This window comes from Callorhinus ursinus, unplaced genomic scaffold, assembly GCF_003265705.2.
Source record: "Callorhinus ursinus isolate GAN/ISIS: 27379988/994484 unplaced genomic scaffold, GSC_fseal_2.0 scaffold6, whole genome shotgun sequence".
Classification (NCBI taxonomy): Eukaryota; Metazoa; Chordata; class Mammalia; order Carnivora; family Otariidae; genus Callorhinus; species Callorhinus ursinus.
Genome location: NW_027397068.1, coordinates 11,979,440 through 12,001,069, shown reverse-complemented (window position 1 = coordinate 12,001,069; position 21,630 = coordinate 11,979,440). Strand labels below are relative to the sequence as shown.

At 36.0% G+C, this 21,630-nt stretch overlaps 1 protein-coding gene across 2 annotated transcripts in view; it reads left to right on the top strand.

Moving 5' to 3' along the window:
* MAP3K7 (mitogen-activated protein kinase kinase kinase 7) overlaps nucleotides 1–21,630 on the top strand; it is a 67,322-nt gene that overhangs the window by 8,014 nt on the left and 37,678 nt on the right. For both annotated transcript variants that reach the window (XM_025862771.2, XM_025862778.2), the window contains exons 2-8: nucleotides 5,392–5,502; nucleotides 8,215–8,280; nucleotides 8,776–8,821; nucleotides 9,919–10,057; nucleotides 14,631–14,755; nucleotides 17,773–17,901; nucleotides 19,651–19,781. In XM_025862771.2, coding sequence (XP_025718556.1) covers nucleotides 5,392–5,502; nucleotides 8,215–8,280; nucleotides 8,776–8,821; nucleotides 9,919–10,057; nucleotides 14,631–14,755; nucleotides 17,773–17,901; nucleotides 19,651–19,781 — 747 coding nt within the window. The remainder of the gene's footprint in view (nucleotides 1–5,391; nucleotides 5,503–8,214; nucleotides 8,281–8,775; nucleotides 8,822–9,918; nucleotides 10,058–14,630; nucleotides 14,756–17,772; nucleotides 17,902–19,650; nucleotides 19,782–21,630) is intronic.

The following is a 21,630-nucleotide window of genomic DNA, read 5'->3' as shown; positions in this document are numbered from 1 at the left end:
ATTCTCTTGGCATGAACCTCACCCTTACCCATTTTGAAAGGAGAACTTACCTATTTCTCTCTTGTTTACTGACTAGGCCTTCCCCCCTTGGCTTTCATTGATTCTCCAAAACTCAGCTGAGCTCTGCATTTAGCTCCCTGTGTTTGAGTTATCTACCATCCCACAGCCTGTGATGATAGGTTCCAACAGTTTGCTCTACAATAGCCTCCTTCCAACAGTTCAGAAAATTCTTATTTTCAGTTGCCTCACTTTTCTCTTGGCAAGAGTTTTTTGTATCATTTCCTTGTTCTCTTGGGGCTGAGAGAACCTGAGTAGGGCCTCCCTTTGTCTGTCTCCCTTGCATTCTCAATCATCTGTAGCTTCCCTTGTTAGCTAAGCTGCCTGAGGCTGCCCTCTCTTAGGGATCTCTTTGAGAAGTGGGAGGGTTAAATTCTTTCTGCCCTCAAATCCCTAAATCTATCCTGAATCCCTAAGCCTATCCCTGAAGAGGAGGGGGTGTTTCTTCAGCCACCATCATAGACTCAACTTTGGCTCACTTCAGCTGTTAAGTATTTAAAAAATTATTTTAACACTGTTGTTTTGTCTTGAATTATTTCTCTATCTCACAAGGTCAGTTCTTTATTTTTTTTTTCTTGTTACTCTTAATGTCTCTACATTTATGCCTTTTGAGAAAATGGGAGGTTTTTTTGTTACTGCATTCTGAATGACCAAATAGTATATTTCTTACATATATTTGGCCTTTTTCACAGTTCCTAGCTCACAGCTCCCAAAACCCTCAGAAGTTCCTAAGTGAAGAGAGATATAAATATGTTTCTCTCTCTCTCCCTTCTCTCTTTCTGTTATGTTAATGAGGCTACTTTTGAACCCTACCAAAGGATGGGGGCTGGTGCTAGGAGAACCTACTTTGTGATTAGAAGGTTGGAACTTTCAGTTCCATCCCCCTAACCTCCAAGGAGGGGAGAGGAGATTCAAGGAGAGAGACTGGAGGTCAGATCACTTGCCAGTGACCAAAGATTTAACCAATCATACCTGTCTAATGAAGCCTCTATAAAAATCCAAAAGAACAGTGTTTAGAGAACTTCCGGGTTGGTGAACACATAGAAGTGCTAGGAGAGTGGCTTGCCTGGAGAGCTCACGGAAGCTCTGCGCCCTTTCTGCATACCTTACCCTATGGTTCTCTTCATCTGGTGGTTCCTGAGTTATATCCTTTTATAATAAACTGGTAATCTAGTAAGTAAAATGTTTGAGTTTTATGAGCTGCTCTAGCAAATTAAGTGAACCCAAGGAGGGAGTCATTGGAACCTCCAATCTGTAACCATTGGTCAGAAGCACAAGTGATACCTGGGCTTGTGACTGGCATCTGAAGTTTGTGGGAGGAAGGGGCAGTCTTACAGAACTGAGCCCTTAACCTGCAGGATCTGATACTATGTCCAGGTAGGACTGAATTATACTGAATTATAAGAAACCCAGCTGGTGTCTGAGCATTGCTTGGTGGTGTGGAGAAAGTCCCCTTCATTCACTGGAATTGGCAATCAGAATCATTAGATACACAGAAATTTAATTCTTTAAGCATTGACTCTATGCTTCTAATGTCACTCCTTTGAATTCATAGCAGTTATTTTTTTTATCATGCATTTCAGTTTATGTATACAACCTTTAGGCATCTTATACTTTCTTTACTATCATTTTGTATCTGTTGTTTCACTATATATGTGAAGTATCTTATAGCCCTAACATGAGTGGTGGCTTCTTAAAGCCATGGGCTCTCATCTTACATGTATATGCCTGTTTTATATTTCAAAGTGTTTCCAAAAATTGCTTCCTGAAGCAAATGGAGGAAAGTTCATCATGTCCTCATTTGTCCACATGATTTCAGCCATTATCTCAGCACTAGATGGCACTTGTGGATCACAGCTAGTCATACAACACCTAACAGTTTTTGTGACAAGTGAATGATCCACAAATGTAATGTTTGGAATTCCTTCATGGACACTCCTGAGAATAGGAAAATAAAACAGGAGGAGACCTACTAAGTACCAGTTGCTATGAGGCACCTTTAAATACATGGTTGAAGAATATTTTAAACTCATAATCATTATCTCATAGTAATATCAATAGATGTCTGGTCTCCATCCATACCTTCTTAGCCTAATGTTGCCATAAAGTTGAAATTTGTTTCAGGACCTGTTTGCTACTCATTATGGCTAATTGTAAGAGAAATGAGTAATATAGCTCCGTACACTGATTCATACCTAACACTAAGCACTTATTCTTTTGTAGGATTTAAGAAAATGCATGGCTTTGGCTTTCTTATGAACCCTATAAATATCACGGAGGACACTGTAAGCATCTCCCTTTTAAGAAAACAGAAGCACAGAGATGTTAATCTCCCCAGCATTAATAGCTAATAGGTAGACAGAACCTATATTCAAACTCAAGTCTGTTGGGGTTTAGAGCCCAGATGTGCTCTTTCCCTTACTCTGATGGTGCCAGGTTTAGCCAGTACCCATTCATGTTAAAGTAACTGGATGACTAGTGGAAATGACTGATGTTGGTTTCTTTCTCTTACAAGAGATATAACTCAACACCCAAAAACAACCCAATTAAAAAATGGGCCAAAGACACGAACAGACCTTTCTCCAAAGAAGACATACAGATGGCCAAACAGACACATGAAAATATGATCAACATCACTCATCATCAGAGAAATGCAGTTCAAAACTATAATGAGATGTCACCTCACATCTGTCAGAGTGGCTAAAATCAAAAACAACAAGAAAGAGCAAGTATTGGTGAGGATGTGGAGAAAAAGGAACCCTCATGCACTGTTGGTGGGAATGCAAACTCGTATAGCCACTGTGGAAAACAGTATAGAAGTTCTTTAAAAAGTTAAAAATAGAACTACCCTGTGATCCAGTAATTGCACTACTGCGTATTTACCCAAAAAATATGAAAACACTAATCAAAGGGATACATGCCCCCCCCCAGGTTTATTGCAGCATTATTTACAATAGCCAAGATATGGAAGTAGCCTAAGTGTCCATTGACTGACAAATGGATAAAGGTGATGTGGTGTGTGTACATACACACACACACACACACACACACACAGGAATATCATTCAGCCATAAAGAAGAATGAAATCTTGCCATTTTCAACAACCTGGATATAGCCAGAGAGTATTCTGCCAAGCTAATCAGTCAAAGACAAATACCCTATGGTTTCACTCATATGTGGAATTTAAGAAACAAAACAAATGAACCAAGGAAAAATAAAAAGACAAACCAAGAAACAGACTCTTTTTTTTTTTTAAGATTTTTATTTATTTGACAGAGAGACAGCGAGAGGGAACACAAGCAGGGGGAGTGGGAGAGGGAGAAGAGGCTCGATCCCAGGACCCTGGGATCATGACCTGAGCCAAAGGCAGACGCTTAACGACTGAGCCACCCAGGTGCCCCAAGAAACAGACTCTTAACTGTAGAGAACAAACTGAAGGTTACCAGAGGGGATGGGTGAAATAGGTGACAGGGATTAAAGAGTACACTTACCATGATGAGCACTGAATAATATGTAGGATTGTTGAGTCGCTATATTGTACACCTGAAACTAATATAACAGTGTATGTTAACTATTCTGGAATTAAAAACTTAAAAAAATACTTAGAGATGACAAAATAAAATAGAGAAGAATGTGTTAATGCCTGAAAAGTGCATAGACTAGTACCTGGTACATGGTTAACCATTTGGGTAGTTTTATACATTATTTAACATGAGAAATGTCCATACTGCTTTGTGTAATGTATGAAACAGAATTTGAGCTATGGCTAGAGTAGCCATACATCCCAGTTTCAAGCTACTGTCCCAGTAGTTATTAGCACTTTCTTCTTACTCTAAAAAGAGTTCTGATGTAAATATAGCCAGCTTTGTTACAGAAGAGCTTTGTGCCCAGGGATTTGTTCTTGTAAGTTTGTCTAAAGTGAAAATTTCTCCAAGGAAAGATAACTGGTACTTTTCTGACATAGACTAGAGATATATGTGTGTATATTAGGATCCTTAACATTCTGGTGTTAAACTCTGTGGCATCAAACTGTTCTTTACTAATATAGCCTTGGGCAAGTTAGTTTACTTTAAAACTAGGTTACTTTATCTGTAAAAAAAGAATAGCATTAGTACCTGTCTCCTGTGGTTGTGTAAATGAGGTAATGTATGTAAAGCACTACATAGAAAGTACATCATAAATGAGAGATGTACAGAGAGGTAGGTATTTCACTTAAGGAAAAAACATTGACACAAAGTACTTAGATACATTAGAAGCTGAAAAATTGGAGTAGATGACACTTAATTAAGATCCTTTACAGTGATAAAAACCTAATGATTTTGTTTTACACGGATCAAAAACTGTTCTTTTGTTGATTTTATTTTATGGCAAATTTCAAACATATGTGAAAGTAGAAAACATAGCGTGAGAGAGCAATGAACCCATGAGGTACCCATCACTTAGCTGTCAACGGTAATACAACATATGGCCGATCTTTACTTTAGAACTTGCAAAAATAACTTTAATGAGATATTTTACATATCATAAAATTCACTCACTTGATCTGTTTAGCCATTTGTACAAATTTGCCAAGTTATGCAACTGTCACCATAAATCAGTTTTCAGACATTTTCATCCCCCTAATTAATATTCATCCTACCCATTTACAGTTATTCCCAATTTTCACTGTCAGTACCAAGCAACCACTGATCTACTTTCTATTTCTATGGATTTGCCTTTTCATGTCAATGGAATCATACAGTATGTGGTTTCTTATGTCTAGGTTCTTTCACTTAGCATAGTGTGTTCATCCACATTGTAGCATGTATCAGTTAGTAGTTCATTTCTTTCTCTTGATGAATGTATTCTGTTGTATAGGTGATACCATATTTTGTTTGCCTTCACAGTGGCCAGTCTTTTTATCATCTGTATTTTTATCCTTTCACCTCCATTTCATACCCCTACTGAATTATTCAAAAGCTGTTTTTAAATAGCTTAAAAACATTGATTGTATGTTCTTGCTTTTTATATTTATTTTCCCAAACATCATCTCTCTATCCTCTCCCTCATCTTGCCTGTTTTAATTTGTTTTCTTGCTCCAGGAGTCTTTGTTGTCTGTTGTTTGGTTTTACCTGACATTGAAGAGCTGGCTAGACCATAAACTTTCAAAAAGATAGAGATAAGTTCATTTCATTATTTCCTCACTTTAATGAAACTTTGTACTTGCTCAGTGGCAAATCCAGATAGTGATGATTTCAATAAGTCTTTCAAGTCGGCTTCAGTGTTTATATGTTGGGCAGGATCTATTTATTTCTGATTCTCATGGGTATTTTTGTTTTTTGTTTTTTAACTCAGGTTGTTGGAAGAGGAGCCTTTGGAGTGGTTTGCAAAGCTAACTGGAGAGCAAAAGATGTTGCTATTAAACAAATAGAAAGTGAATCTGAGAGGAAAGCTTTTATTGTAGAGGTAAGTTGAAATATTTCTAATATATAATTCTTCACCTAAGATACTCTGTGAATTTAATATTATGAAAAAGTTGTTTCCCAGTTGTCATTTCTCTGTATACTTGAACCGCAGCAATTTGGTTGAACCAAAGATAATGCTATAGAAACATTTTTCATTCACACTCTTAATTCTGATTAAAAACTGGGGGGGGGAGACTCTTAACTACATAAATGAATTCATCCCTGAATTAAAATACAGTCTCATCCGTGTAATTCAGATCTATTTCAAGGCATAGGATTTAAATTTTAAAATAGAAAGGAAATGGTATTCTCTCCCATTATCTAAAATTAAGAAGGGAAATTTTATGCATTCATTTTTGACAATATTTTTAGAAATTCAAATGAGATCACTTTACAGGGAAATAATTTCGAATTTAATTTTTTTCTCATTTAGCATGAAAATCTAGAACTCTGTTCTCTTACAGATTTGATGAAGGAGAATTCAATAATCATGAATTCAGTAATCAATAGTAATTGTATTGTCAGATTTATTCTTTATTAATTTTATACTATTTTGTATATTAGATCATGGCAGTTCCTTAAATTTTGGGGTTTTTTTTCTCATTGGCCAATGGATAAGTGGTCTTTACCTTACAAACCTTTCTAAATTTATATCTGTGATTGTATTTAATTATAACTTGCAAATATACTTTATGATATTTTTAAATCCAAAATATGGAGAATGAAAACTTAGGATACGATAAAGTGGATTTTTGTAATTAATTAAATGAGTTGAGAAATGCTGATAATTTGGGGTCCCATGAAGAAAAGATCATCTCTGGTAATATGCTCCTAGAGTGGCCTCAGCCTTGCCTTATTCATGATTTTTGTTTATGGTTTAAATAAGGTCTAAAAGTGCATTGGCACTTTCACAAAACTAGCTAGAAGCATATGTGTTAAATGCTAAGAATTAGGAGTCAAAAAGATTATAATAGCTTGGATGAAAAAAATTTTATCGAGGTTATATGTACAGGTAATTCAGATTGTCAAATAGTTCTCCACATAGTCTTATTTTAAAAACTTTAATTCTCTAGACCTCCTCCCATCAAGTTTTCTGCTTCTCAGAGGCAACTACTTTGAGCTCATCCCTTAGTTGCGTTTGGTGTCCCCCAATCCAGAGACTCTTTGTTATAACAAAGAATCAATCTCTAATTGTTTGGATGATAAATAGGCAGTCACTAAACTGAAGTCAGGAAGGGAGAGAATCTGGTCTGCCTTTCAACTAATCTCTCTGTTCCTTTGTTGGCTTATTTGCCTAGGTACCTGGTACTACCACCACTCCCACCACTCCCAACCCTTTGGAGGTTTTATGAGCTTAATCTAATTTCTGCTCACTTTTTCTCATTTCTTTTAGGTGTGCTGTGTCAGTTATTGTTAGTCATTTGCTTTCCAACTTCCAAAAATGTGTGCTCTTTTCTCATTTCACATTCTCTTCATCCTTCTGAATTTGTGCCTTGAAAAAATGCCTTTAATATCTTGGTGGGATTTGGGGAAGGAGCAGAAATAAATGCTTACATAATCTACTATCCGAAGCTCAGTGCTAAACCTTTAGAAGATGAAATATAATAATTATGTGTATAATAAATGAATATAATAAATAGTGATATTAATTGTTGTGTTAGGACTGAAAATACACAAATGTTGACTGTAGAGAAATACAACTTTCTAGTAGCAAATAATAAAAAGGTTTACCTTAGCATATACGCCAGCAGTATAGTGTGGATAATAGAGAAAAAGAGGAAGAGAGGGGAGAGAGAAGAAAGAGTAAGGTGCAGTTTGGAGGGACACATTAATAGAAGTTTCAGGTGTAGAGCACGAGAAACAGTACAGCCAAACCCTCACTGACCTCAGTGTGATTCTTTGGATTGGGGAGGATTATTTGCTTAGGTACCTGGTACTACCACAAGGAAGTAGGGAATACAGCTGGGAAAATACCCTAGTAATTACTGCAGCAGTTCATGTTGGAAGAATTACTAAGGCAGTGATCGTGGGAATGGACAGAAGGCAATTAATTCAAGAGATGGGAGAAGGACGTAGAGAAGACAATACACATATGCAGAAAGAGTGCAGATTTTAAGTCAGATGGACCAAAGTTCAAACCCTGGCGGTAGCTGTAGGATATTGAGCCGCTCACTTAACCTTCTCTGAGCCTTATCTTAAAGGTCCGTTTTTCTTAAAGGTAGAAATGACAATACCGCTCTTGCAGAGTTGTGAGAATTAAACACAATCTATCAAGTGCCCACCAGGGCCTGGCACAGAGTTAGGTGGACTTTGCAGCCATAGCTCGGAAGGTGATGACGGTGACATAGATTCTTCTGCCTTGGCTAACTAAGTTCAGTGCCATCTCTGGGATGGTGTCCTAATGTTTCTGGTTAAAGTTTATTTTTTCTTACTTGTACTTATCGTGGCTTGTTCGTAACTCCTGTTACAGCACTTTGCATTTTGGCTTAATTATTTGTTTGCATGCCTATCTCCCAAGTAAATTGTGAGAGCTCTAGGGCAGGGAATCTTTGCCATTCTGGGCAGCCATTTATACCACAGTGCCTGCTACATAGTAAATAATGATTGTTGAATGATTAAACTGATGTTTTGTACACCCTAAAATTGTAAGGATGTAATGTAATCAGTTCCTCAAAAGTTAGCATCTTTTAAAAGAAACCTTAATTTGTTACAGCTTCGACAGTTATCCCGTGTGAACCATCCTAATATTGTGAAGCTATATGGAGCCTGCTTGAATCCAGTAAGTTTGTCACTTTTTCATTGTCACCTGTCTGTAAGCATTGACATAGTAAATGTTTGCAGGTGTGTAGTTTATGAAACTGTTTTGATCTGTTGTTATTTTTTTAAAAATTAGATTTTATATATTTGTTTCTGTTACTGTTAGCAGCACAATATATTGGAGGAGTTATCTTGGGTGGTCTTATCCAATAACCTCATCTTATGAGGCTTATGATGTTCTGCGACAGCATCTACTCAGCCCTGGAGAATGTTCTCAGAGGACTTGCAATTATGTCTTTACATACACCCCCACTCTTAAGACAGTAGGCCCTTACAAGATAAGGCCTTAGGTCATAGATCCCCTTCTTTTTCCGTTAGTACCATTCACATAGTGGGGACCAAAAGAATAATTTTTAATGCATTTATAAAATTAAAGATTGAACTCAGTTATCTCTCAAGTCACCTAAGATGTTACAGCCCTGTGGTTAATTATTATACTGACACATGTTTCTTTTAGGTGTGTCTTGTGATGGAATATGCTGAAGGGGGTTCTTTATATAATGGTGAGTGTCATTAGACCTGTCTTTATCTAACAGAGTAAAATCATTGAAAAGCTTTTAATACACACTGTTAGTTACTTAATGTTCTTCACAGTTTACCTTCAGAATCTCAAAAGGAGGTAATTTTAAAAAAATCTAAAATTAGAAATGAAAAGATGAGATGTTACAACATTAGTATGTGAAATTTAGAAGTCTATCAATCTTTTCAATTGATGGTATTTTTCATGATGTTAAAAGCAGTTAAGTAAAGTAAAATTTGCTTTTTAAATTTTAAAATCTCTTCATACTTTTAATGTTTTTCTTTTTGCCCTTTCTTAGCTTTGAGCCTCCTCATTTGAGAACTCTTTAGCCATACTTTCTTCCATTTCATTTTGCTTAATTTGCTGTCTTTACAAAAAATAAAATTGTGAAAACTCACTTCACAAAACATTTTAATTATAACAACGAAAGAAACTAGGTCATTTAGTTATTTTTATAGAACAGAACTAACTTTTTCACTCTTAAGAAACACCAGCCATATAGTAAGTATATTAATTGTTGCCTTTATATGAAATAAATGGTTGCATTTTATTTTTTAAATTAACATTTTACGTAAATTTTACTTATATTTACTGCTCATGTGTTCATCATTGTTAATGGGTATCTCTAATACTCCATTGTCTTACTTAGTTGAACTATTTCTAGTTTTTAGCTAATGTAGAAAGCATAGTTGTAAACATCTTGATACACATTGTTTTATTTCTTTTTGTACTACTTCTCTGTATCTCTTACAGTAGCATGCCATCACATTGCTTATAATTTATATTATTGTGTGAAAGACTGTCAATGTGGAAAAATGTGGTAATTCATATTAATTTTGCTAGAGTGTATGTATAACATCTAATAGAAGTACTATTACATTTTAGGTACTTATGTGGTAGTTACCCATTTGAAATTATTAGATATTTCCATCTTTGTATTTAGAAAAGAATTAAAAGCAGGACTGATGGGAGCATGTGTAGAAAAATACCCAGTCATGTGTTCCAATAGTGCTCGCATTCACCTTGTGTCTTTTGTTATATGCAATAAAGTTCTTTTTAGTTTGTGCCTTTCTTTTGCAGTGCTGCATGGTGCTGAACCATTGCCATATTACACTGCTGCCCATGCAATGAGTTGGTGTTTACAGTGTTCCCAAGGAGTGGCTTATCTTCACAGCATGCAACCCAAAGCTCTAATTCACAGGGACCTGAAACCACCAAAGTAAGTCCTAATAGTGTGGTGTCTATCTCTGTCTCTCCCACCCCCCAAACCTCCCGCCCACTTCCTAATTCAAGCTAATTGTTGGCACTTGACTCTCTTTTCTCTTCCCTTTTGGCTTGAGAGTGTTTATTTTTAACTCACTTTCATTATTTATTTATCTAAGCTTGCATTTTAAAATGTCTTTAGTAGGATTTTAATTTTAATCAAATTTTTATTTTAATAACTCCTGCCGTAGATTAGCATACTTCTATAATTGGTTAGCCTCGAAATCTTATTTTGTGCCTGCTGTATATATTGTTGCCCCCAGACAGTTCTATAAGAACAGAAACAAATTTGTCTTATTCCCCACTATATTCCTAATAGCTAGTACAATGTCCACATGTAGTAGACATTCTTTACAGAATGGTTAAAATTTACAGAGTGGTTATTATTTGCCATTTTAGAGGAAGGCAAAAGAATATTTCCGGCATCTGGGTAGAAATTGAAATATTCTGTATTTCTTCATATTAGACTTTGAAAGAACTTCAAAACTCCCTAAATAAGTACTTTAAAAGGCTGAAACTTTGGGGGTTTTTTGTTTGCATAAGTACTCAATTAAAACATACATGTGATATTGTCCCCTTTCCTCTCTGATTTTTTTTCTTCTTTATCCACTTGTGACAGAGTAAAAAAAAAAAAGTCCACATGCCATTCTCTCTCTCCGCACTCCCCCGCCACCACATCAGTCCTCATATAAGAGGTTTCCCCTAGGAAATCAGTCTCAAGTATTGCATTCTCTTGATACAGGTAGCTTTTTTTTTTAAGGTTTTATTTTTATTTATTCATGAGAGAGAGAGAGAGAGAGGCAGAGGGAGAAGCAGGCTCCCAAGGAGCAGGGAGCCCGATGCGGGACTCGATCCCAGGACTCTGGGATCATGACCTGAGCCAAAGGCAGACGCTTAACCATCTGAGCCACCCAGGCGCCCGATACAGGTAGCTTTAAAGTGTCCCTTCTGGGTACAACTTGTCACTCTCATGTCTAATCTGATACATTCTACATAGGTTTCAGCTCTTAGAATGACTGTTCTCACTAGTGTACCTTATTTCTCCTCTAAGGAACCTGGGGAAAAAGAGGAAACAGTTCAACCCAGAATGCAACAAAAACAAATAAATAAATGAGAAAAATGATAGGTTAAGGATCACAGGGAAAGGAAAGACAGGACAGACAACAGAGAACTCCAGTAGAAGAAAATAGGATGGAGAGAGTTTATAATTCAAGAGGGATTGGCCAGGGATTTTCTGAACAAAGGTATGATTTCTAAACAGGATAAATGAAAAGAAGTCTACCCTATGACACACCTTAGTGAGGATTCAGAACAACAAAAACAAAAGGGAGATTTTTAAATCAGCTAATCAGAAAAGAGATTACCTACAAAGGATTGACAGACTGAAGTATAGTTTCCAGCACCATTAGTGGAAGCTAGAAAACTGGAATCATAACTTCACAGAGCTGAGAGAAAATAGTGTACCGACCCTAAATTAGTTTTTAAGGAGGAGGGTGTGAGTTAAAGATGCTTTGAAACAAGAGAATTCACTATAAATGGACCTTAACTGAAGGTATTTGGGGAAGAAAGAAAATGATTACATAAGACAAGTATAAGATTCAAGAAGGAATGGTGAAACAAAATAAGTAAACATACATTAAGATAAATGTTGGCTATATATAAGAGAAGGTGGTTGAAGGGGATTCAAAATAAAGAATTATTTCTACTTGTTTACAGAAAACAAGTAGAATTACTTCTTGTTTATACATGACTGTAAGCTTTTTAGGTAATGATATAGAAAGTGTTTTACACATTTATTTTTAAACGTTTAACTCTTTAATAAGCTAATAAAATTGTCTTTTACTTTCATAGTTCTTTTTACACTTTTAAAATGCCTTATACTGATTTCAGTTTTTATAGGAGTAATAAGTTACATTGGGATATAAAAACTAAGACTCTGAGTATCAGTTTCTTTAAAGGAATCATAATAGGAATATTGTTTGAGCACCAGCTGCTGTAGCTCATACTGGGCTTATCACAGTAGAAATTTATTGCTCATGCATGTGAAATCCAAAACAGGTGTTCCTGTTTGGCAGATGATCTTCCATATTGTCATTCAGGGACCCAGTTAAGCTCCCTCCGTCTTGTACTTCTGCCATCCTCCAGGACTTTGGGAACTTACGTATTCAGCCAGCAGATAAAGAGAATGGAGATCACATACGAGAGGTTTTTTGAGCCAGAAGTGACCCTCCCGCTACCCACATATCAGTGGCCACAACTCAGTCTTAGGTATAATTACCTACAGGAGAGGTTGGGAAATGTCTTATATGCCCCAGAGGAAGAAGGGGATGGCTTTTATGAGCAACTGGCCAGTCCCAGTCACCCAGAGTATGTACTACTCTAACCACAGGTGAGAACCACACATTGCTCTTTGCCAGTTAAACATCCCAAAGGCTCTTGCAGTCACCATCCAGTTCATCCAGGATGAACATCTCAGGATGACATGCGGTCCTCCAACTGGTCTAGATGTGGCCTCCCATAGTTTGGAAACAAATGAATTAAAAGGACAAGTTATCTGTCACCTCTCTCCCAACCCAAACAATGCATAATAGCAGAAAGACAGGACAATCAGTAAAAGTTTCCACTGGGAACAGGGAAGCATGGAAGCATACAGCAGTTACTAGTCTATAGGGTTGAAGTCTTGGCATTGTCTGGTCCCTCTGCCCTGGATTTGTGAGAGGGGTCTTGATCAGATCTTCCTTTGGCCCTTGAAAAGGAACTCCCTTATCCATTGCTCATGACTCCAAGCTTCACCCTTTTGTAGGTTCCTCTTTGTGTGTTCTTCATACCATGTCAGATGTGGGTATTGGCATATACTCTCCTCCGAAGCTGTATGGTTTTCACAGCTGCACCTTGCTTGTGTAGATCTGGGGTCCTGAGGATTGTTGTAAGACTCAAAATAATCAAAAGTCTTTTAATTAGAAATTTGTGGTTCCTTTGGCAATACTGATTTCCTCAAAAGTAGACTTGTGATCTCCCTGGTTCCAGTCAGTTTCATGTGCCTGTGACTTTTACCAGAATTCATTCTTAGACAAAATCTTGAACCTGGTTTATTTGATTTCTGGCCACATTGCCTTTTCTCAACTGAACAGAGGCACCGTGAAATCATCAAGTGTAGGTGGGAAGTTCTTTCTCTTAATTTGTTCTTTGCTGCAGTACTGAGTCTTAAGGGCCTTTGTCAGTCTTATTTCCTGCTATTTGGAGTTTAGAAGCAGTCAGTTTTTCCAGTCCTTCAGGGTCACAAATTATCATAGGAGACAGATTTTACCAGATGTTTTGCCATGTCATTACATGGATCTCTATCTTTCCAGCCTCCAATTTTAGCTTTCTTGTCGCCTACTGCTAAGCTAATATCAAATATATTAGATTTTTGTTATAGCAGCATCCACTTCTATACCAATTTCTTATATTGGTTAGAGTGGCACTGTTACAATAGGTAAGCTCTAAAATCTCATGGCTTTACAAAATACAAGTTTATTTTTTTTAGTCATATGAAGTCCAAAATGAAATAGTTTCTCACATGGTGGCTCAGGATCCCAGGCTCCTTGTAGTTTCAAAATCCTCTGCATTCAGTGGCATATGAGGAAAGGAAAAGGAATACATGTATGTGGGAGATTTTTATGGCCAGGCTTGAAAGTGAAGTACATCACTTCTACCTACAACCCGTTGGATAGAATGGTCATATAGCCATCTAACTACTCAGAAGTCTGGAAAGGGTAATCTTTCATGCCCAGGAGGGAAAGGAAATGGGGTCAGTGAACAGCTAACCAGTCTGGCAACAGTAGGCTAAAGACTTATCTCTATTCACCATAAGGTTAATAAGAACAAAACAGGTTTGCAAACATTTGAACCATGATCCACAATAAGAAATACTTCACAGTCTATCATGTATACATATTAATGTGTATAAAACTGAAACAACATACATCAAACAGTATTTAATTTTACTAGTTGTGATGCATTTTGATATTTTCTATTGTTTTTTTAAATGCTGTTATAGTCTGCTGAATGAGTTTTGTGACTTAAGTTTCCAGATCTTTGATCTAGATTTTTATGATTTAAATTTTATGACTAGGTTTCTGCCTGCAGCTTGAAAAACACTACAGTAGGTAGATTGAGTTTAGGGGACAAGTGATTTACGAAGGTACTGATATCCATTTACTTCCATTTTAGGACACATAATGTTGACCTACTAGGACTTTTTTAAACCCTATGTTTTATTTTGGCCCAGGGAGATGTATGGTCAGGAAAGATTATGGAGATAGAGATGGAGACATCAAAATGTGGATCTAGCAGTCTCCCTAAGAGAACTAGGTTAAGGTCATTTATTTTTTGCTAATATTCCTCTTAACCATTTAGCTATTTGGGTGACCAGGAAGCATTTGACAAGAGTTGAATGATGACATTTTGCTTAACCACAAATGTCTCTTCTTTTATTGTAGATATCAAGTATTGGTTTTACAACCTTTGTTTTTGTTTTTTGTAAATAGCTTGCTGCTGGTTGCAGGCGGGACAGTATTAAAAATCTGTGACTTTGGTACAGCCTGTGATATTCAGACTCATATGACCAATAACAAGGGGAGTGCTGCTTGGATGGCACCTGAAGTTTTTGAAGGTAAATGACAAAAGCATGTTGTGATTGATAATCTGCCTTCTTACTCCATGTACATCCAGTGTGTGTTTAAGGCTTTATCCTGTTTCAGTGGTTTTATTTCTGCATAGTACATATTAGAAAAAGGATATACAGTTGACCCTTGAACAATGCTGAGGTTAGTGGAGCTGACCGGTACCATGCAGTTGGAAATCCACATGTAACTTCTAACTCCCCCAAACCTAACTACTAATAGACAGCTGTTGACCAGAAGCATTAGTGATAACATAAACAATCTTTTAACACATATATTATAGATGTATTACTGTATTCTTGCAATAAAATAAACTGAAAAAAGAAAATGTTATTAAGAAAATAGTACGGGAACTACATTTATAGTATTGTACTGTATTTCTCAAAAAAAAAAATCGGCATTTAAGTGGACCTCTGCATTTCAAATCAATAGTCACAGGTCAACTGTACTAAAGTCTAATAAGAAGGTAGTAAATAAATACAGCCCTAGATCTTAAATCTCATAGCAAGATTTCTATTGTCTAGCAGCGTCCTATACAAGTTCAAGTATATGTACAGTCAAGCCTCATTTTCATATTCCACCTATTACAGCTGTAAAACGTGCCTATTTTTAACCCTAAAATCAGTATTCATGGTGCTTTCATGGTTTTTTGCAGGCATGTACAGAGCAGGGGAGAATTTTGAGTCATCCAACACATGTTCCCAGCTGAGGAACAAGACAACACACTGCCTTCTTATTTCAGCTTTCATACTGTGTCATTTTAATGATCTACTTAGTGCCGTGTTTTTGTTTTTGTTTTTTTCATTTTTTATGTGCTTTTTGTTGGTGATTTCACTGTTTAAGATGGCCTCCAATGGCAGCATTGAAGTGCTTTCTAGTGTTCCTAAGTATAATAAGATTCTGATATATCTTAACAGAGAAAATACATGAGCTAGCTAATCTTTATTCAGCCATGAGTTATAGTGGTGTTCCATAAGTTCAATGTTAATGACCCTATAATATATATTAAATAAGGTGTCTTAAACAGAAACACATATAAAACAAGGTTATGTACTGATCAGTTGACACTAAGAGGTTCACAGGAACCTAACCCTGATTGCCCCTACGAGCTAATGACTCCGCATTCACTAGTCCAGTCTTCACAGAAACTTTATAGAACATAAATACCAAAAATAACGGTGCTTTGTGTTGGTTTCCTAGCAATTAAAAATTGACAGTGTAAATGAGCATGCCTTAGAAGGAATGCAAGTAATTTGGCAGAAATACAATACTAAGAAAGACAAGTAAAGGATAAGCTTATGTTTAATTTCTTTTACATCTCCATATCTCACTCAAGTGCTAAAAGAATGATCCACAAATTTCATAATAGGTTTCTATATGAAAACATCAAATTATCTTTTAAGTGAGAAAAGTTGAACTGAAGATGTGTGATTTGTATGTTAGGAAGTATGACGGTCCATAAAATTCAGATATGTTTAGTAATCAGATTCTGATTATGGCTTATTTCTTTTATTTTTGATGAATTTAAAGTTTTTTTGTTTCTTTGTTTTTAGCACCTGCTAGAAAGAATTTTGCCATGCAGTTGGTCACTTGAGTGGAGCTGTTTTGCCATTAAATTCAATTAAAAAGTGAATGAAACCAGCAACTGTTAAATTATACAAAATTAAATAATGCTTCCTATTTTTAAGTTCATATACAGAATACATTGGTTTAAAACTATTTTTTTTTTTTAAGATTTTATTTGACAGAGAGAGAGTGCGTGCATGCACGCACAAGCAGGGGAAGTGGCAGGCAGAGGAAGAATTAGGCTCCCCATGGAGCAGGGAGCCTGATGTGGGACTCGATCCCAGAACCATGGGATGGTGACCTGAGCTGGTCAGACACTTAACCGACTGAGCCACCCAGGCACCCCTAAAACAATTCATTTAAAATGCTTCTCTGTGAGTTAAAATCACATAGTATTACTTAGTGTACTAAGAGCAAAAAGATTTATTTTATACAAAAGAGGCCAGAAATAACTTTTAAAATTTAGAGTAAAAAAGTTCATACTATAAGACTATGCAGATTTCTTCATTTCTGAAAGATGTCAGCCCCTATAACCCAAATTCGATTGTAATATCATTTTCATGCTTACAGTGCACTGCTTAGTGCCTTTGTGGTACACATGCTAAGTACCTGTGTGACTATCACTATAATCATTCATACAGTGGGTTTTTGGGGTTTTGGTTTTTTTTGGCTGTTTATTGTGCTGGTTCACCCAATTTAGTGATAATGTAAATTTTGCAGCATAACTTGTTTACTCTAAATTTGTTATCCATAATTTTCATTGCTTACAACTTTTAAGTTTGCAAATTAAGAATTTTTTTTTAAAGATCTTATTTATTTATTTGACAGAGAGAGACACAGCGAGAGAGGAAACACAAGCAGGGGGAGTGGGAGAGGGGAGAAGCAGGCCTCCCGCGGAGCAGGGAGCCTGATGCGGGGCTCAGTCCCAGGACCCTGAGATCATGACCTAAGCCGAAGGCAGACGCTTAACGACTGAGCCACCCAGGCTCTCCGCAGATTAAGAATTTTATCTTGCCAGATACTGAAAAGAAAGTCTTATCATTAAATTAGAAGTTTTTTCTGCTGTGATAGTAGAGTAGTTCTATCAAGAGAATGAATGGGGGAAGAAAATTTAAGATTAAAAAATCACAGAAAGGGAAGTACAAATGTTTCATATTCTGCCCCATGGAAAGTATAAGTCAGAATAAATAAAAGAGAAATCCTGTGCCTCTCGATGAAAAGGTAGAAAATGACTGACTTTCTAAAGTTAATCATTACTACTTAATTCATAAATAAATGTTTTGTTGCAGAGACTTAAGGTACTTTAGAAAGTAATTTCTCAGCTCTACATGCTGCATCCTCCTGTTCTTGTACACAGTGCACATTCTTAAAAATTTATGTAGGCATTTGTTCCTGTAAGTTGTGGAAAAGAATCTTAAAATTATACCACCTTTTTCTCTAGGTAGCAATTACAGTGAAAAATGTGATGTCTTCAGCTGGGGTATTATCCTTTGGGAAGTGATAACACGTCGGAAACCCTTTGATGAGATTGGTGGCCCAGCTTTCCGTATTATGTGGGCTGTTCATAACGGTTCGTTTAAAAAGACATTTTTCTTTAATATATTTTCTATATTTTCTGTCTGGACAGTTGTATCTACCTCAAAAAAGACCATTTATCCCTAACATTAAAATGTCCGGTTCTTTGTTACCAGAATACTCTGCTGTCTTCAATCTCCTACTCTCCCCCCTCGCCCCCAAAATCAGGTAGGGCACGGCTGAGAGTGGTCCTGTCCTTTGCCCAAGGCTGAGGAGGTCTGCTGATACTGCTAATTAGGGAAAGGCCATCAGTAGACAGCCAGAGCCAACTACCTGGGTTGGCTTTCTCTAGGGGATAGAGAAACCTCAGATTGGACTCTGTGGACAAAATAAAATCTTTCTCAACGTTCTTAAGGTTAATTGAGGAGGTATAGCCTTTTCTCCTGAGGGAGCAGAGAATAATAATAATTGTTAATTCAGCTATTCATAAAGGCAAAACACAGAGCGCTTCACATATGCTTTCTTTTTATCTTTTCATTCATCCTTATAAGGGCATTACTATTATTGCTTCATTTAACAATTTTACAGAAACCAAGACTTAGGGAAAGGAAGTTGTCCAAGGTCATCAGATTAGTAAGTGGTATTGCTGGGATTCCCATCCAGATCTTTCTGACTCCCAGTGTCCATATTTTTAAGTTATATTGACTTATGAACTCAGTGTCCTTTATCCCTCCTGCTTCTTTTAAACATGTAGTTGTGATGTTTCTAACCACTCAGGTTGTTAGAATACATGTTCTTCATTAATCAAGTTATTTCACATTTAATTTGGGAAAATAAACTCAGGGAGGAAAATTGCTTAACCTTCCTAATTTTTATATCATTCTCTATTATTTAATTTCTATCAGTTGGTTATAATCATTCTGATTATGGCATTTTAATACACTATTCCACAGATCATACAAATACCTACCTAACTAGGTCATTCATAGACTTGTCAAACAGTCCCATCATCTGAGTAATCCTAAAGTGGTTTTTTTTTTTTTTTTGGTTTCCTGTACTGCCTTTCATTTTACCACCTTTAATGTCATTGTAGAGAATGCTAGAGCATTGACTAAGACAGTGTGTTTTGTTTTTCTGTCAGTTGTCAGTAAATAATTGACTGTTAGTGAAGTACAGAATAAAAGAACTAACTTGTAAGTTGGTAGAATTACAAAGATTTCATTATATTTGAGGTTTTCTTTAAGTTAGGGACCTCGCTATATTAGTCTTGTTAATTACACAAAAGTTGACAGTTTTCAGTTGGGGAAGTGATGGATTCACAGCAGCGAAAAAGGTCTGCCATTGACAAAAGAGTCATTTAGAGGTCAGTGAGTATAACACCATAGTTGATGACTTCTCCAAGGTGATTTTTCAAATACATTTGAAATTTTTACAGTGAATCTGAAAATCTAGTTCAAGTAAGATTATCTCAAACCACCATTTTATTTTACTTAATAAAGCACCCACTAAACCATTATAATTTGTTAAAAGAACAATGTTAGAACAAATGAGATACTATTTCTCAGTCTTATTTTTACTATAATGAATATAAAAATTTTAATTTGACTTTGCAAGAGGTGTACCTTCCCCTTTATGAAAATGTAATGTAAACCTAATGGACAAAAAAAAGTACTTTTATTATTCCAAAATAAATCTTAAATTACAAGATCTATAAAATAAATACTGTATTGGAAATACATATAAAAAGCTTACACCATTCTTTGGGTAAATACATTCTTCCCCCCCCTCTAATTTTCAATTATAGGTACTCGACCACCACTGATCAAAAATTTACCTAAGCCCATTGAGAGCCTGATGACTCGTTGTTGGTCTAAAGATCCTTCTCAGCGCCCTTCAATGGAGGAAATTGTGAAAATAATGACTCACTTGATGCGGGTATAATCCTTCTTTTGAGGGGCTTTGGATTTAGGGGAATTTGATATATACTGAGTTTGAATGGGGTTTTAAAGTGAAAAGACATTATTGCTCTTTTTTGCTTTATACTTTTCTGTATTGTCCTAATTAGAATTGGCATTTATTACTCATAATCGGAGAAAACGTTACTTTGGGGGGGGAAATCTTAAGTTTTTTATAATGGAAAGATAGCTAGACTAGGTTTCTGAACTTGCTTTTTCCTCCTGCCTAAGTTAGTGGACAGATGTGTTTTGGGGCCTGTTGCCTCATCAGTAATGTGAGAGAAGCTCAATTAGATGTCTTTATATAGGACTTAGGTATTTTCTGACTCTAATACTTGCCAAACTAAATTTTAAATTTTCTTGAGTACATATCTTCATCAAGCAATCATTTATGCAAGGCAATAGAATGGTTGTATTCCCAGACACGTTTATTTAATGATTTTTACCTTCTGTTGTTTAACTGCATATTTTTAGCTTTTTATTTACCATTAAAAAGTTAAACTTCTAGGATTTATAGATAGAATTTTTTAATTTAGAAGAACTCTTTCAAATGATTATCAAAATTCTTAGTCTATAAACAAACACTTTTAGAATTATTTGAATAATTTTAGGCTTCTAGTTTTTGGTACATTAACAAAATCTCCCAAGTGGTACTTTGACTTTAAAAGTTCACATACTTATGAAAGTGCCTGAATTTTAGAACAGTAGAACAATTTTTCTCAGTAGAAGAACCTTTCAGTCTCCTTAAATACAGACTTCCTAAATGGCCAAAGATTTGTTTATTCTATTGAAAATGATTTAGGGAAACCAAGATTGAACTAATCTGATTAAAACTTACATCATATGTGGGTACCAGCTATATTTAGAATCCTAGGCCCTAAAGTTGTGCCCATAAGAAAACTTAGTCTCCATAGTGAGATACCCTAAAACATTGGGATATATAAATTGTTCAAGTTATAATTGTACTTACATGTGCTTTGTCTGACTTGAAAAGAAAGCCTTTATTTTTTTCCCTAAATTCTAATTTTTGTCCAGCAAAAGTTTCCAATATTGTATCTCCATTTTATAGAGGTACAGCCATAATCTATCTTTGATATTCAAAATATTGGTTCTAATAATTATTCTATGGCATACCAGGCTCAGTTGTCAGACTGACAATAATTTCTGCAATTTGGAAGTTTGTATCAGTGCTATGAGAACATAAATCCATTTTACATAATTACGAGGAATACTATTATATTTGATATGTTCCTCTAGAAAAATAAAGCTGTTTTCTTGAGGACTTTCTAGGCTCTGTGTAAAATAGATACTTAAGTACATACACAGCATTGATCACAGTTGAAATATAAGAGTAGCACATTATCATCATCTTTGTAAAATCAAAAACTTAAGGCGTCTGTGAATTGTGTAAGACTGATGAATCACACAGACCTGTACCTCTGAAACAAATACATTGTATATTAAAAAAAAAAAAGTAGGAAGGGAAAAATGAAGGTGGGGGACTCGGAGGGGGAGACGAACCATGAGAGACTATGGACTCTGACAAACAAACTGAGGGTTCTAGAGGGGAGGGGGGTGGGGGGGATGAGTTAGCTTGGTGATGGGTATTGAGGAGGGCACGTTCTGCATGGAGCACTGGGTGTTATATGCAAACAATGAATCATGGAACACTACATCAGAAACTAGTGATGTAATGTGATTAACATAATAAAATTAAAAAAAATACAAGGCATATACTGAGTTTAGACATCTATAAATTCAGTATATGCCTTAGGGAAAATAAAGCACCATCTCTGCTACTTCCACATCCCAGGACAAGTAAATAATGT